Source organism: Crocodylus porosus, unplaced genomic scaffold (assembly GCF_001723895.1).
Source record: "Crocodylus porosus isolate Cpor-Errol unplaced genomic scaffold, CroPor_comp1, whole genome shotgun sequence".
NCBI classification, from domain to species: domain Eukaryota; kingdom Metazoa; phylum Chordata; order Crocodylia; family Crocodylidae; genus Crocodylus; species Crocodylus porosus.
Window position 1 is genome coordinate 13,165,661 of NW_017728928.1, and position 13,693 is coordinate 13,179,353.

Consider the following 13,693-nt stretch of genomic DNA (forward strand, 5'->3'; position numbering starts at 1 on the left):
GTCCCTGGTGCGCTGGCCCAGGCTCCAGTAGGTGTCACCTGGGTCCCTGGTGCGCTGGCCCAGGCTCCAGTAGGTGTCACCTGGGTCCCTGGTGCACTGGGCTCGGCTTCAGGAGGTGTCACCTGGGTCCCTGGCATGCTGGGCCCAACTCTGGAAGGCATCACCTGGGTCCCCAGTGTGCTGGAAGCTCCTGCTTGAGCAGCCATCTGGGTCACGAGCACACCTGTTGGAAGTCCTGGAGCCCAGTGCCTGGCTCTGGGAGTCCCTGCCTGACCATCCACCTGAATCGGCAGAGCAACAGCCCCAGCCTGGATCCCTGGAGTGACTGTCAGAGTGGCTGGTGAGCCATGCCAAGTGCCTGGCTGTCCCACCTCAGTCCCTGGAGCCCCCATTGGTGTCCCTGGGGCACTGGGCCAGGCACTGGGAGACACTTCATCAACATCCATCCCAGGAGCACCCCCCTGGGTCCCCACAACCCCAGGTGACACTCCAGTGGGCCCAGCCTGAGTCCCTGGAGAACTGGGCCCAGCACCAGGGGAACCTAGCTGGATTCCTTGACCACCTGCCTGGGCCTCTGAAGCCCTGGGCTGAGCCCCTGAGATATCTGCAGGTGCAGTGGGGGTGCTTGCCCTGGTGTCAGGGGTCCCTGGCGGTGCAGAGGGGGTGCTGGCTCGTGTCCCAGAGCTCCCTGATGGCATGGAGGGGGTGCTTGCTCTGGTCCCAGTGGTCCCTGCTGCCACAGAGGGGGTGGTGTTTGCCCTGGTTTCGGAGGTCCCTCCCAACACGGAGGGAGGTCTTCCCCGTGATCCAGCCGTCTTGGTCTGAACTGCTGGGGTGCTCTCTTGGGTCCCAGGAGAACCGGTCTGCATCCTGGAAGTACCCCCTGCAGTTCCAAGAGAGTCCACCTGGCTCCCTGAAGCCCCCACCCCAGTGACGGGGGCTTTCCTGGCATGGGTGTCAGTGGCTAAACCTGGGTGCCTGGTCAGAGAAGTCTGGCCTATGATGGTCTCCACAGACTGGGATGCCTGGAAACAGAGCAAACAGGAAAACAATTTACAGGGGGGCACTGCCACAGAGCAAGCACCACGGGTGGGGGTAGGGGCGTTCTAGACCGAGCCCATCCATGCTTCCCCTTCGAGAGAATGTGCTATTTTTTTGTTATTAGAGAGAGAAACAGCAGCTATAGAAGTCTATGGTCATTTCTCAGCTCTGTACCCAGAAGGGCTGGGCTCTCTCAAGGGCTGGCTCACAGTGGGGTGAGAGAAAGAAGGTCTCACACTTCCAGAAGGGAAGGGACACAGGTATCTCTGCACACATTAGGTGGGGAGCAGTAGAACGGAGAGGAGCTTCAAAACCCCTCTAGGGAACGGTGGCCTCCAGATCCCAGCGCATACAGAGGGGGTGGGGAGAGAAGCTCAACCCTGTCCCCCTCAAAGGGGCTGAGGGTCTTCTGGATCCCAGTACACAGAGGTGGGACTGATCAACAGGCTCCCATCCCTGAACTCAGGGTTCTGCCCTTCCTTGCTCATCCTCCTCAATCTCTATCCCTTCCCCTTGGCTTGGTTCACTCAACCCTTCCATTCATTCTCCCTTCTCCATAAGCCTCCATCTCCTTACCACCACCCAAAACCTCTACCCCTTTAGTCTTACCCCCTGCCATCCCCCTCCACCCTCCACCCCCTTTCTGGCAGACATCAGCATACAAAATAGCTGAGCTACATCTCCCTCATGTAAAACCCAACCTAACAGAGGCAGATGGCAGCTATTTGTGTCTGTAGAGAGCAAGAACTGGTCTATGTTGTGGGGCTGCTGCCACCACAGCTTTGCTGGAGGAGCTATGGTGGTAGAGCTCCCCGGAGGGGGTTCCCTGTGAAGGCAGAAGGGTTTTCTTCTGCTGGCTTCCCTACACCACCTCCTGCAATGACAGAAGCTCTGATAGCAGAATCTTCCTTCAGTGGGAGGGAGACCATGGGAGTGCTGGCTAACCATCAGCAAGACTCTCATGTAGACTAAGCCTAAAGCCCAAAACTGACATTGCCTGGGCACATTTCAAGTTTGATGGCACAGCATGCATCCTGAAGTCATGTGAAAATGGACTGGCTCCAAACTCTCCCAGCTACTCGCAGGCATTACCAACAGTGTGGAGCCTGGGAATTGGGCATGCAGAGTGCTAAACTCATCTGCATACTACCTTCCATTTTACCTCCCCAAAGGGGCAATGGATACCATGTGCTAGATGGAATAAAGATTGAGTGACTGAGACCATGTTAGATGCGACTAGAGGCAGGGTTTGATCCCCAGGTCTTGGCAGAAAAAGTGGGGAGGGCAAAACATTGTTTGAGTGTCAAACTCAAGTACTGGGCCTATATTTGGATCGGTATCTTGAACCAGCACTTTCAGGAGGCACATACCTTTGGATACCTGTAAATCTGAAGGCCTTTGAAGAGATAGCTATTATACTAAAAAGGGTTTTCAATCGTAACAAGAGCACAGCTGATCTCTGTGGATGCATCTGTGTGTTCAATAATACACTGAAGTTACTGTGCATTAAGTTTAGCCCTCGGATGACCAAATACTAAATCAATGCACAGTAACTGGTGCTGGCTTTTTAGTAATGCTAACTGTACAGTAGCCTAACAATATTGCACAACAGCCTATTAGCATGGGTTTTGCCCTGTAAAATGAGGCTACTGTGCTGTTACCGTCTTGTGTAGATGCACCCTGTATCTCTAAGATGCAGGTTCATTTCATAAAGTGTTTGACATAAAAAACAGCAGCGGGCAGTAAGACTGTCAGGAGTGTTTCACTGCAGGTTAGCCATGGAACAGCTCTCAACTGATCAATTAACTTGTTGCCTAAAAGGTTTCATGCTTGGTTTGATTTTTTGTTTAGCTTTTTTTGGCTCCGAGCGCTCTGAAGCAAGTCCTGAAACAAACTGCCATGGCTACTGGACTCCTTTGGGGCAATTTGCCTTCTCAGCTCTTCCCTCCTGAGGCCCATCGCAGGATCTCAGTAGGTAATTTGGGTGATCGTGAAGTATCCGGCTGAATACCAACTAGCATAGAAGATCCATAATTGCTTCCTCGGCTTGATAGACCATATCAGTGTTCCAGGATTTGCAGTTCCACATGTTTTTCACCTATTTTCTGGACCTGCTAAAATACTGATAATTATGTCTGATCCCCCTACCTGAATCGGCCTAAAACAGTTGATCCTTGCACAGTTGCTCTACAATGTATCCATGCATTCAAACCCTGCCTTGTGGGCATACAACTTTGTTCAACTAGCTACACGGAGCACTAATGACAGGGTGACTCCTACAAGATGGTTAATTAATAACGTTGGCACTTGCATGGTGCTGTAGAAGGTTATGTGGTAACTTAACCGCTTATGGGGCTTCCCTGACAACTCATGTGTGGCCCTAGGGATGTATACAGCTGTGACATGCATAGATCCATGCACAGCCTATAACAAACAAAAGCTTTGTTAGCTTTGAGGCTGCTCAAGTACAAATCCCAGTCTGATCACTGAGGACCGTTCATGGCATCGGAGCTATACATTCCTGAAAGCCAGTTTTCAACAGCAAACATAGGTCAAATCCTTCAGCACCAATCCTCCAGGGGACAGGGAAAGGCCTGGATTTATACATTCCCCTCCCTCCCCTTCTATTAAAGTTGTTGTCTGCGCAGAAGAAGGGAAACAGGCCAAGTATAGATTCTCAGCCCACCAGCCACTTCTGAATGAAACACTCACAGAAGGTGGGGTCTTGCCTTTGTTTGTCACGAGGCAGTCTTCCAGAATTTCCCATCGCACCAGATTACTCAGTTCTTCTGGACTCGGATAGAGGCTCAATCTTTGCTCTAGACTTTTCTAGAGAAAAACAACCAAAAACAACACATGAACATAAGGATGGTTCTATGCCCTGTATTACTGCTGTTCTCAGAAAGGCACTTTGTTGTTTTCTCCACTGACTCCTGGAGACTAGTAAATCAGGAATCACCCTAGATGATAGGTAGACAGGGAACATAGGTTCCATAAAATGAACTTCAGACTTATTCTGGGACTGATCAATAAAGATGCAGTGAAAACACAGAGCCAGGCAACGGCAAAAGAAAAGGAACAGCATCCTTCATTCCACAATGGAGGAGATCTTCCTGAGCTGTCTACCCCACCACTCCTTTTTGTAGGAGCAGGGACATTTCCTATCTTTGAACAATCTCATGGTGGCAGGGGGGAACCAAGAGAGGCATATGGATCAACCTGGAGTTGTTCCTCCTCTATCATTAGGAAAGAGGACAGTATAGAAACCTAGCCAAATCTCGACTCCTACTACAAGTGGTTTGAGGTTCACATTTTATCTTAAAACCTGACCCTGAGGCAGGCTGGGCATCAAAGTCATTAAGTACCAGAGATGCCAACTACCTTTCAGGATGTGAGCCTTCATGATTCTTATTCTGACCTTGAGTCAGAAGACCTAGAGAAAATAAGATGCATAACAGGGAAGGAGAAACAAGGAAAATCTGAAAGGATTAACTGGAAAAAAAAAGTCAAGGGAAGAGCTAGGGAAAGACCTGGCAACTAAAAAATAAGGCTTTTTGCCCAGGAACATACCAAATCAGTATTCAGATTCTTCTGATCCATGAAACAGAGCTGCAGTTGACTGTCAACTTCCTGGGGATTTAGCTGTAAAAGGAGGCAAGAAAGGGAATTTAGTCAGCCTTCTGCAACTGGGTGTATGTGTATGAGAGGGAGGGGGAGAGGAAGAGGGAATGCTTTCAAAGGGGCATGGCCAATTTAGAGAGAAAACTTCAGCTCTATTGTGCATATACACACCCACATACATAATATACATACTGGCATATATTCTTCCCTCCTCTGCACCAGCATCTTCAACTTTCAATGTGGTTTGTTTAAAAGCCAAGTTAAATGCTGTTTCAGCTCCTGCACCTCTCCATTGGTCCACTTCCCAAGTGGTGGTTTCCCATTCATATTTTCCAGCCTGTGAAACATTTTGGCTTCCACTGTTGTTTGAAAGAGCTTAACTGACTATGCCAAGGGATTTACCGACTAAGCAAAAAGAGACACACAGGAGTGCTCCTTTAGTCTAAATGCTTCAGTTCGTGTAAATTTGTATGCTTTGATAGCAGAAAGAAGCCAAAAACATAGGCTCAAGGGGATGGTATCCTTTCAAACATACCTGGACTAGATGACCTCATGAGATCCCTTCTAGCCCTACTTTCCTATGATTCTGTAACCTGGTGTTAGAAAAATCAACACAACCACCCTTGGGCTGCACATGAAATGAGCCTATAAATAGAAAACAAAACTAATGAGACCAATGATGTGAGCAAAGTGCAAAATGGATCAGTAAATGTCCCGGAAAATTGAGTAAGGTCTTGCAAAACCATCTACAGGCATGTGAAGGGAACAACGTAATTGAATTGGGCTTTTGTTTTGTTAAGTCCCTTTCTGGTTTGATTATCTAAAATGGCATTAAAAACTAGAGAGAGGCAGTTAGCTGTATTAATTTGAAGTCAGTCACTAGTCAGGGTTAAAAACTAGGACAAGGTGAGATATTTATACATAGGATAGGTTTTCTTGGTCTTGGTCACAGCCCTTCAAAACACGGCAGGCAAGTAAAACCACCACTCTAAACGAGTTCTTTTCAATTCATAGTATTACATGCAGATGGGGATATATAATGGGTACAAAATCCATGGACAATGTCTCCAAGGAAAAACCTCCAAGCCCAGCCTCAGATGTCTGAATCACTGAATCTGACCAAGTTCCTTGCGAATCATTTTGGTGCTCACCACAATAGATTTTGGCACGGAAGAAGTGAGTGTCAGAAATGGATTTAAAGGGGGTGGACTGGTGCAGCACAGATCTTTTATTCACAAGGGTGGAGAAAGGAGCCTGGAGTCAACTTTACTCCAATTTCTTCCATTCAGAAGTTTGAGTAACAGGAAAAGGCCAAAAGGAGAGGAAGGAGCCGAAAGGCTAGCACCAGCAATGGAAGAGGGATGAGGAGGTCAATTAATACTGTTGCTGATCACAGGGGTAGGGCTAGAGCTAGGTTTATGGATAGTTGAGTTGTCAGTGCACAGAGCTGATAGCTGGGCCAGAGGCACTGAGCATGTAAGGCACAGCAAGGGCTCAGCCCTGGCCACCCCTCAGCTTCTGTCTCTCCACGCCCTAGGAAACGAGATGTTTATTCCTTCCCTGTACCGAGCCCTGTGAGGCTTGCAAAAAAGCCACAAGCTCTTGCAGCATGCTGTGTCCCCACAGGGAGACAGCACATTATGCAAGTGCCCCCTCAGTTGGCCGCGGTGGGGATTCCCTGCTGGGGTGAGCAGTGAGCTGGGTACAGCCAGCCTCTGCCACATCCCCGTGGCTTCATCACGAGGCTCAGCTTCTCTCCCTCCTGGCAACAGCTGCTTCTCTGCGGAAACCCTAGGCCAGCACCAGTCAGGAGGAAGCTCCCTGGAGACTCACTCCCCTGCGGACATGGAAGGATGGCTCCTCGCTGCAGTCTTTAAAGGGGCATGGACAGGTCCTTTGTCTGCTGTCCAGTGCTGGGCTCCCTTAGCCCATCTGTGAAGCACTTGTTTCTTCAGCAGTTAGCAGGATACTGGCAGTCTCCCATCCCTACGCAGTGCTGCATGATGTCCTCTACGTGAGGCGGGGCTGCTGCCAGGCCTCGTCCTAATGCCCTTACTCTCCCTTGCAACCTCGGCTTGCAGATGGAGCTATCACCTTGACTCTCACACTGCCGTGCCCTGTCCTGGTGGAGCCCTAAGGAGACAGCCGTGTCCTAGCAGAGCGATACTGTTTGCCTCAGGTGCCCTACGGGTACACGGGGGTGGCAGGAAATGAGGGCTCAGTGGACTCAAGGGACCAGGATGGTGTTTGGCTTTCCTAAGGGGAAAGGAGACAGTTCAGCTTCCCTGTGTGACGCCAAGGGGACCTCTCCCCTCGAGCACCAGGAGAGAGGCTGGCCGTTCAGTGTGGCAGGGCACCGACTCACCCAGCCAAGCTTTTCCTTCATCTTTTTGATCTTGTTGTCCGTGTAGGCCTGAGCCATCTTCACACCATTGACCTCATTCAGCAGATCTTGCAACAGAGACATGGACTGCAACAGAAACGGAGTGGGTGGGGGGGTGAGTCTATGACACCTCTTATGCCACAGTAAGGTCTAGTACAGGGCAGGGAGCCATTAGTCCCAGCTCTGCCACTGCCTTGGCTGTGTGACTGCAGGCAAGTCACTTCTCTGGGCCTCAGCTTCCTTAGAGGGGAAATAACACTCACCTGACTGACAGGACCGTGAGATGGACCCAACGAGGTGGGCACAAGCTGCCAATGCTGTGTAGGTGGCATGCTACAGGTGAGCAAGGGACTTGCCAATGAGCCAGCTTATAGAGCTGGACGGGCTTCTGAACCTGGGCAAAGCAGCAAAGTCTCTATAATCAAGACACCCTGCAAGTTATACTAGGTGAGCCCTGGGAACCCCGATTCTGTGATCCTTCTCAATGGGGAGTCAGTCACAGTCGGGTGCTCAGCAAAGCTACTCCTGAGAATAGCAGCTAATAACAAACAACATCTGCATTAATCCTGGCTGCTTCCCACTGCTGGGCAGGAGAGCAAGGGCCTCCTAGACTTAACAAAGGGGTTAAATGGCAGTGCCTGGCAGGGGGCCCCCATTCCAGCATGTGTGCCCACAGGAGGTAAGCACGGTGCACTGGTACCTAACAAAGCATGGAGAGATCAAGTGCAGACATGCCCCCAGGTCTGTGCCAAGGCATCACAATGCAAAGGCATTCACTGCTCATTCATCCCCTGCCTTCCTGGCTTAGTTTGGGGTCTGCAGACTTCTCCTGCCAGAGCTTGGGTGCTACCTTGCTCTCTCTGGGATCATTTTCATGTGCATTTAGCATCTTATCTCACAACAAACCTGCCTCTGGTCCAGACGTGCTGGTATCCAGCTCCACTGTTGTGCTCAGGAGCTGGTGCCAACCCCTCGTGAGTGCACTTAACCATTTGTGGGCTGGATTTGGCCTATTCCTGTGGCCCAGGCTCAACAGGCAACACCTGCTGTTGCAGGCTTGTCTCAGGGGTAGAGCAGGGAAGACTGCAGATCTGAACTCTATTCCTGTCTGTGCCATGGTCTCATGAAGTGACCTATCAGCCGTCACTCACTTGTCTTGTGCCTCAGTTTCCTCACCCTTTAAATGGGGGACAGTAGTCACCAGGCACTAACATTAGGAAAAGCACTCCGAAGGTCTCAGGGACTGGCTGAATAGGGGAGCTGGGTGTGCTAAGCTCCTCTCAGTGAGCAGTTATGCTTGGCATTTCTAAGATTTGCCAGGACTGGGTACCCTCATTTCAACCCCTACAACTGTGGCTATAAAGAGCCAGGCATGCCTTACTTTTGGCACCTGGATGCTGCAATGGTGGCAGGGACTCCAGCTTGCAGGGACATTCCCTTTGAAGCTATTTGGAGTGCTAAAGTGTGCTGGTCTCTAGTAAACCATTGATCCCCCATTTGATCGGCCCGACATCGGACATGCTGATTTCTATATCAGCCTGGTGCGTTCACACCAAGTTTCTCAGAGCAGGGGCTCAGGCGGCATAATCTCATCCTCATGGGCTGCGAGAGGGATTCTCCTCCATTTACAGACAAGAAAAGCGAGGCAAGGGGATGCAAAATGACTTGCCCAAGGACACGAGATAATTCAGTGGCAGAGGCAAGGGGCAGAGACCCAAGTGTCCTGACATGTTCTAAGTCTCAGAGCACCATGCTGAGCGCTTCTGAAGATGACTGTGGCCAAGTGTTAGACCCACATCAACAATGAACTATGTGGAAGAACTGGGAAGCACAACTGGAAAGGAACATTCACCCCAGGCTATATGGGGAGGCCCCTATGCAAAGGGGTTAATTAGCTGCTTAAATGAGCAGTTCCTCGGAGGACCAGTTAAGGGAAGTGGTCAGTTCTCCCCTGTGCTGACAGCCAGCATAGGACCTCAGAGCCTCGCGGTGCTGTGCACATGGATAAATTCACCCCATTGCATGGAGTTCGCAGTCTGGCCCTAGGCAGTGGGAAATTCTAATGTCTTGACCAGAAATGTTGCTTTCTTGTCTCTTAGGGGCTTATTGCTGCCCACTACCAGGCACCTTGCATGGGTTATTACACCGATACTAACTCGGCATAAGTCAAACCATTCCACAAAGCCGTTATAGGATCCAGTCATGCCAGGTGTGGGGCAATCTCAGCTCCCATTGATTTCAGAGTGAGTGCCCACATGGTAGAATTAGACCTTTGTTTCCCAGCTGAGACGACATTCTTGGCTCATACCAGTGGCTGCCCCAGGCTTATACTCAGACAGGATAAGGTGTCAGCATGGCTCCGAGTGACGGGTGGGAAATCAGCTCTCTGCCAATGAAGCGAGGCTAATTAGAAGCCAGCGCTCGGCTCCCACAGGTCACAATAGTGACATGTTCAACCCAGCCTGTACATTAAGTCCCATAAAAGACAGCAACAGCAAATAATTAAACATTTACAGCCTGGAGGATTGGGCTGGAATAGCTGTATCACGTGAATCTTAGCACTGATACAACATGCAAGGGGAACTGTTGTCAGGCCCAGAAAAGGGACAATTTCTCTTTAAATACTAACCCGCCATGTCCTGGGATAAATAACTCACCAGGAATTTGCCTTTTTTGTCTTAGGGCTGCCTTCTTTCCCCTAGCACCACTGCAATGCAGCTCCTATGAAGCAAGTTTTTGAGCATGATGCTCCCTTTCACCTCTGGGCATCATTCCAGGGGCAGCCAGCTGACTTCAGACCCATGGCTCCCATGCGCATATCAGATCCATGCCCACTGGCCTCCATGCCATGGCCCGCTCCGGAAGCTGCAGTCCTGAAGCAGATGATCCAGGTGTCAGCAGCTGCTAACTTCAACCAGCTGTTTCCTGAGCAAACTGAGGGTGACCTTATACTTGCTGGAAGGAGGCATCACTATCCATAAGCAATGCCCAAGCAGAGTCCTCTACACAGGAAAAGGTTTCAGCCTAGAGGGAGCACCCAGATCTTCCTCTAGCAGTGAATGGCTGCTAGGCTCAGGTCACATAAATATTAGAGGCATCTAAAAAATGAGCTATGGGTTTTGTGTGGCCAAGGAACAGAGAACAAGGTTTTTTTCTGCCATCTCCTTGAAGAGGATCTCTCCTTGGAGCCAGCGCAGGAGCTAAGAAAAACAGTATAGTCCCTGCTGACCCATGGGGTATGGTCCCTCCTCTCTGAGCTGGGCTTGGAGACTTCAAGCCACAGCCAGTTGGGAGGCAGGGAGATTTCTCACTATATAGCATCAGGGTTGCAGACCCCAGTTATGGAGCACAAGATGGAGGAGCAGGGGGTGGATCGTGGGAGCGGGGGCTGTGGCCACGATCAGAGGCAGGATTAGCAGAGGGAAGACAGAGGAGGAAAAAGACCCAGTGATAAGGTCCTTCTCCTGCTTTCCAAACACCACATGGAAGGCAAAAGGAAAAGAAAAATCCACCATCCAGTCACAGCTGGAGGAAGGAGGAGGAGAATCTGAGGGAGATGCAGGATCCCCAATAACAACAGCGTGGAGCCCCCATCCCAGCCCCGACACAGGCGGCGTGAACTCTCGACTGTGCTGGGAGCTGCGGCAGGGACAATAATGGTCTCCTGCTGAGCGTGTGAAACGAGACCACTGGGCGAACAGCACCCAGCGCCTGATCAAGCGAGGCTGCAGGAAGTGGGAGGAGGGAACCTGACACCCTGGGCTGCCATTTGTTAACATCTAATTATCTCAACTGCCTGAGGAACATTTGGGAGAAGAGAGGTCCTCACTGAGGAGCACCACCCTGAGCCCTTCAAGTAAGGTGCTAGAGCAGGGGTGGGCAAAATGCGGCCCGCCAGGCCATTCTATCCGGCCCGCGGGGCCCCTAAAAAATTTAGAAAATTCATATTTATCTGCCCTGGGCTGCCTGTCATGTGGCCCTCAATGGCTTGCCAAAACTCAGTAAGCGGCCCTCTGCCCAAAATAACTGCCCACCCCTGTGCTGGAGGGATCCCAACCCCCTCCAGCAAAACCAGGGTAATGCAAGTGGAGACCTGGAGTAGAGTTTTTTTTTAAATTAAATGTATCCATGTTCTAAGCCAAATTAGTCAAATCAAATTCCAAATCTGTGAGTCAGTCCAGAACCATAAGTGGCTCTACTACCAGCAAACATCACCCACACCTGGGGCTTCAGATGTTTCCAAATCCTTTGGCAGGTGTCCTACTCACAGGCCCAAGCCTGGAGGCTTGGGGTTCAGATGCCCCCGAGTTTTGCTTGCCCTTAGCCATAAGGCCCTTGGAGCAAGCTAGGGAGGAGACTCCCATTTCCATAAAGTGGGCTTAAAGCCGCTGCACCTTGGTGGGTACTGAACCACACCAGGAGAGCAGTTCTTCTGGGGTGCGCCTTAGGAAAACTGCCTTCATGGACACAGATGAATGGGATTTCCCCCGGCAGGTTAAGAACAGGCACTACACTTGACCTGAGCCTTCAAGAGGCCAAGAAGCTTGGAGTAGAAAGATTTTGAAGCACCTGATTACATTAATTAAGCTGCTTCCCAACAACTTAGGAACTAGACCAGTGGCATCATTCGCACATTACAAATGGGGAAACAAAGGCAGACATTGCTTACAGGCTGGATTTTCAGAGGTCCAAAATAATGCATCTCTCAAGGAACAGGAGCTGCAGGTGATCGGGAATAAATATCAAGGGCCTGACTATTGTAGAAGTCCCATCCGAGGGATGGGGTACAGCTGGAAACAGCAAACCCAGAAAGCCATGCTTCCCCATGGCAAAAACAGAGGGCAATTTGCAATTCATCATTAGCTCAGTTTTCAGCGCTGCCTAATGGATGTCGACAAAGATCATTTACACAGGAGAATGAAAACCCAGGGGGAATAACGCAGGCTCCGCATTCTCTAGACTGAAGATAAATGAGGACAAGGATCCACCACCCGTAGTTAACAACGTGGACTGCATTAGGGAGGGTCAGGGTGGGAGGTTCCTCATCTATCCATCACTTTAACCAACTGGGTAACAGCGATCTAGAACTTATTTCTCTTGTGGCTTCAGATTAATCAGTGCAGAGCAGCTCTTGTAAAATTCATGCTACAAGTCACAGATGTAAGGAGAGCCGTGTGACACCCCAGTTGTGTTTCCCCCACCTCTGATACAGCCTTGGAAGTACAGCATGCACCAACCCACACCACACCACCCCCCAGTGCACCAGGTGGTGGAAACACAGACTGGGGAACAGGCAACTGGTTCTGGGTTTTCAGAAACTATTTCCCCTTGGAGTTTAGCTCTCATCATTATTGATTCAACAACTGTCCTGAGCTGGCTGGCTTCCAGGTGTGTTTTTCCTTCGTGAATAGAACTGAACTGCCTTCGCTTAAGACCGTACTTCACTTGAGATGAATCCGGAGTCGCAGTGCTTATCACTAGAAATGATGAACGTTGGGAATTACAGAGTAAAGCAGAACAGCACTAACAGCGCGCGCAGACAACCCACATGTACTAAGGTGCCCAGTGGCCCATGAAAAATGAGCAGGCTGGTTCTCTAATACTTTTCCTCCCGATCTCTCAAATCCCTTAGACCAGGGGATGCTGCTATCCCAATTCGATGAGGGGAAACCGAGGCACAAAGCTGCCAAGCGACTTGCCCAGCCAGCGCCGCGATTCTAGCAGGCGCCTGCTGCTCCTCTGCCCTCACCACGAGCCACGCGGGCTGGCGCGGGGGACGGGAAGATTTACCTTGGAGACGCCGTTCTCGTTCGCTTCGATCCTCTTCTTCATCTGCATCATTTGCCACATGTCGGCCACCGCGGACCCGTTCTGGGCGCCGCTCTTGGCCCTCTGCAGCAGGTCTAACCCGGAAGGGAGTTTCTCCAGGGCAGACAGCTGCTTCTCCAGCCCCTCAAGCTGGCCCGCCACGTCTTGCACCTGAGCTTCTACCCCAGCCACTTTCTTCTCCAGGTCAGCGTAGAGCGGCGCCGCCTCGCACGGCTGGCCCTTGCCCGGCGGAGGCGCGGGCTCCTCCCGCATCTCCGTTTGCAGGTCCTGCAGGTTGAGGTGCTTGATGATGGCGTGGAGCAAGGTGTGGAGGGCGGTAAAATTGACGTGCCCGGTTTCCGGGGTCCCAATGGAGAGGTCGGCCAGTTCGGACAAGCTGATCTGCGCCATCGCCTGTCCCCGGCCTGCGCCGCCCTCTCACGGGAAGCGCAGAGCTGGGGGTCTCGCGCGGGTGGGCCGAGGGCTCGGACGAGGTCCGGGTCCCTCTGCCAGGCGCTGAGCTCCCCCCAGGTGGCTACAGCATTTGCCGGGAGCCCTGTCCCCAGCCCGGCTCCATGGAGCCCAGGGGATGCCCCCTACGCCCCGAGGGCCGGATCCCGCCCGCTGCTGCCCCTGCCCACGGCCATGCCCCGCCAGAGCCGCCCGCTGGCACCGCCCCGCCTTCCCATTGGTCCCACCGCGGGCCCCCCCCGCCGCCCGATTGGCCGCGGCGGCTGCCCATGTGCCTTTGTTTACATGACTGGGTGCCGATTGTGACAGCGCAGCGTTCGGCGTTGCTAGGCAGAGCCCCAGCACCGCCCCTCCCCAGGGCCTTCCGCG

General features: G+C 51.7%; 1 protein-coding gene across 5 annotated transcripts in view; it reads right to left on the bottom strand.

The window, feature by feature from the left end:
• QRICH2 (glutamine rich 2) overlaps positions 1-13,693 on the bottom strand; it is a 59,384-nt gene that overhangs the window by 40,695 nt on the left and 4,996 nt on the right. The window contains exons 1-5 of one of the 5 annotated variants that reach the window (XM_019542649.1): positions 12,836-13,498; positions 7,028-7,132; positions 4,612-4,683; positions 3,754-3,870; positions 81-1,025 (exon numbers count right to left, since the gene is read on the bottom strand). In XM_019542649.1, the coding sequence (XP_019398194.1) occupies positions 81-1,025; positions 3,754-3,870; positions 4,612-4,683; positions 7,028-7,132; positions 12,836-13,264 (1,668 nt within the window). In that variant the 5' untranslated portion in view covers positions 13,265-13,498. Of the gene's footprint in view, positions 1-80; positions 1,026-3,753; positions 3,871-4,611; positions 4,684-7,027; positions 7,133-12,835; positions 13,502-13,693 lie in introns of those variants that run through there. The other 4 variants (XM_019542648.1, XM_019542650.1, XM_019542652.1 and 1 more) reach the window with 4 other exon arrangements.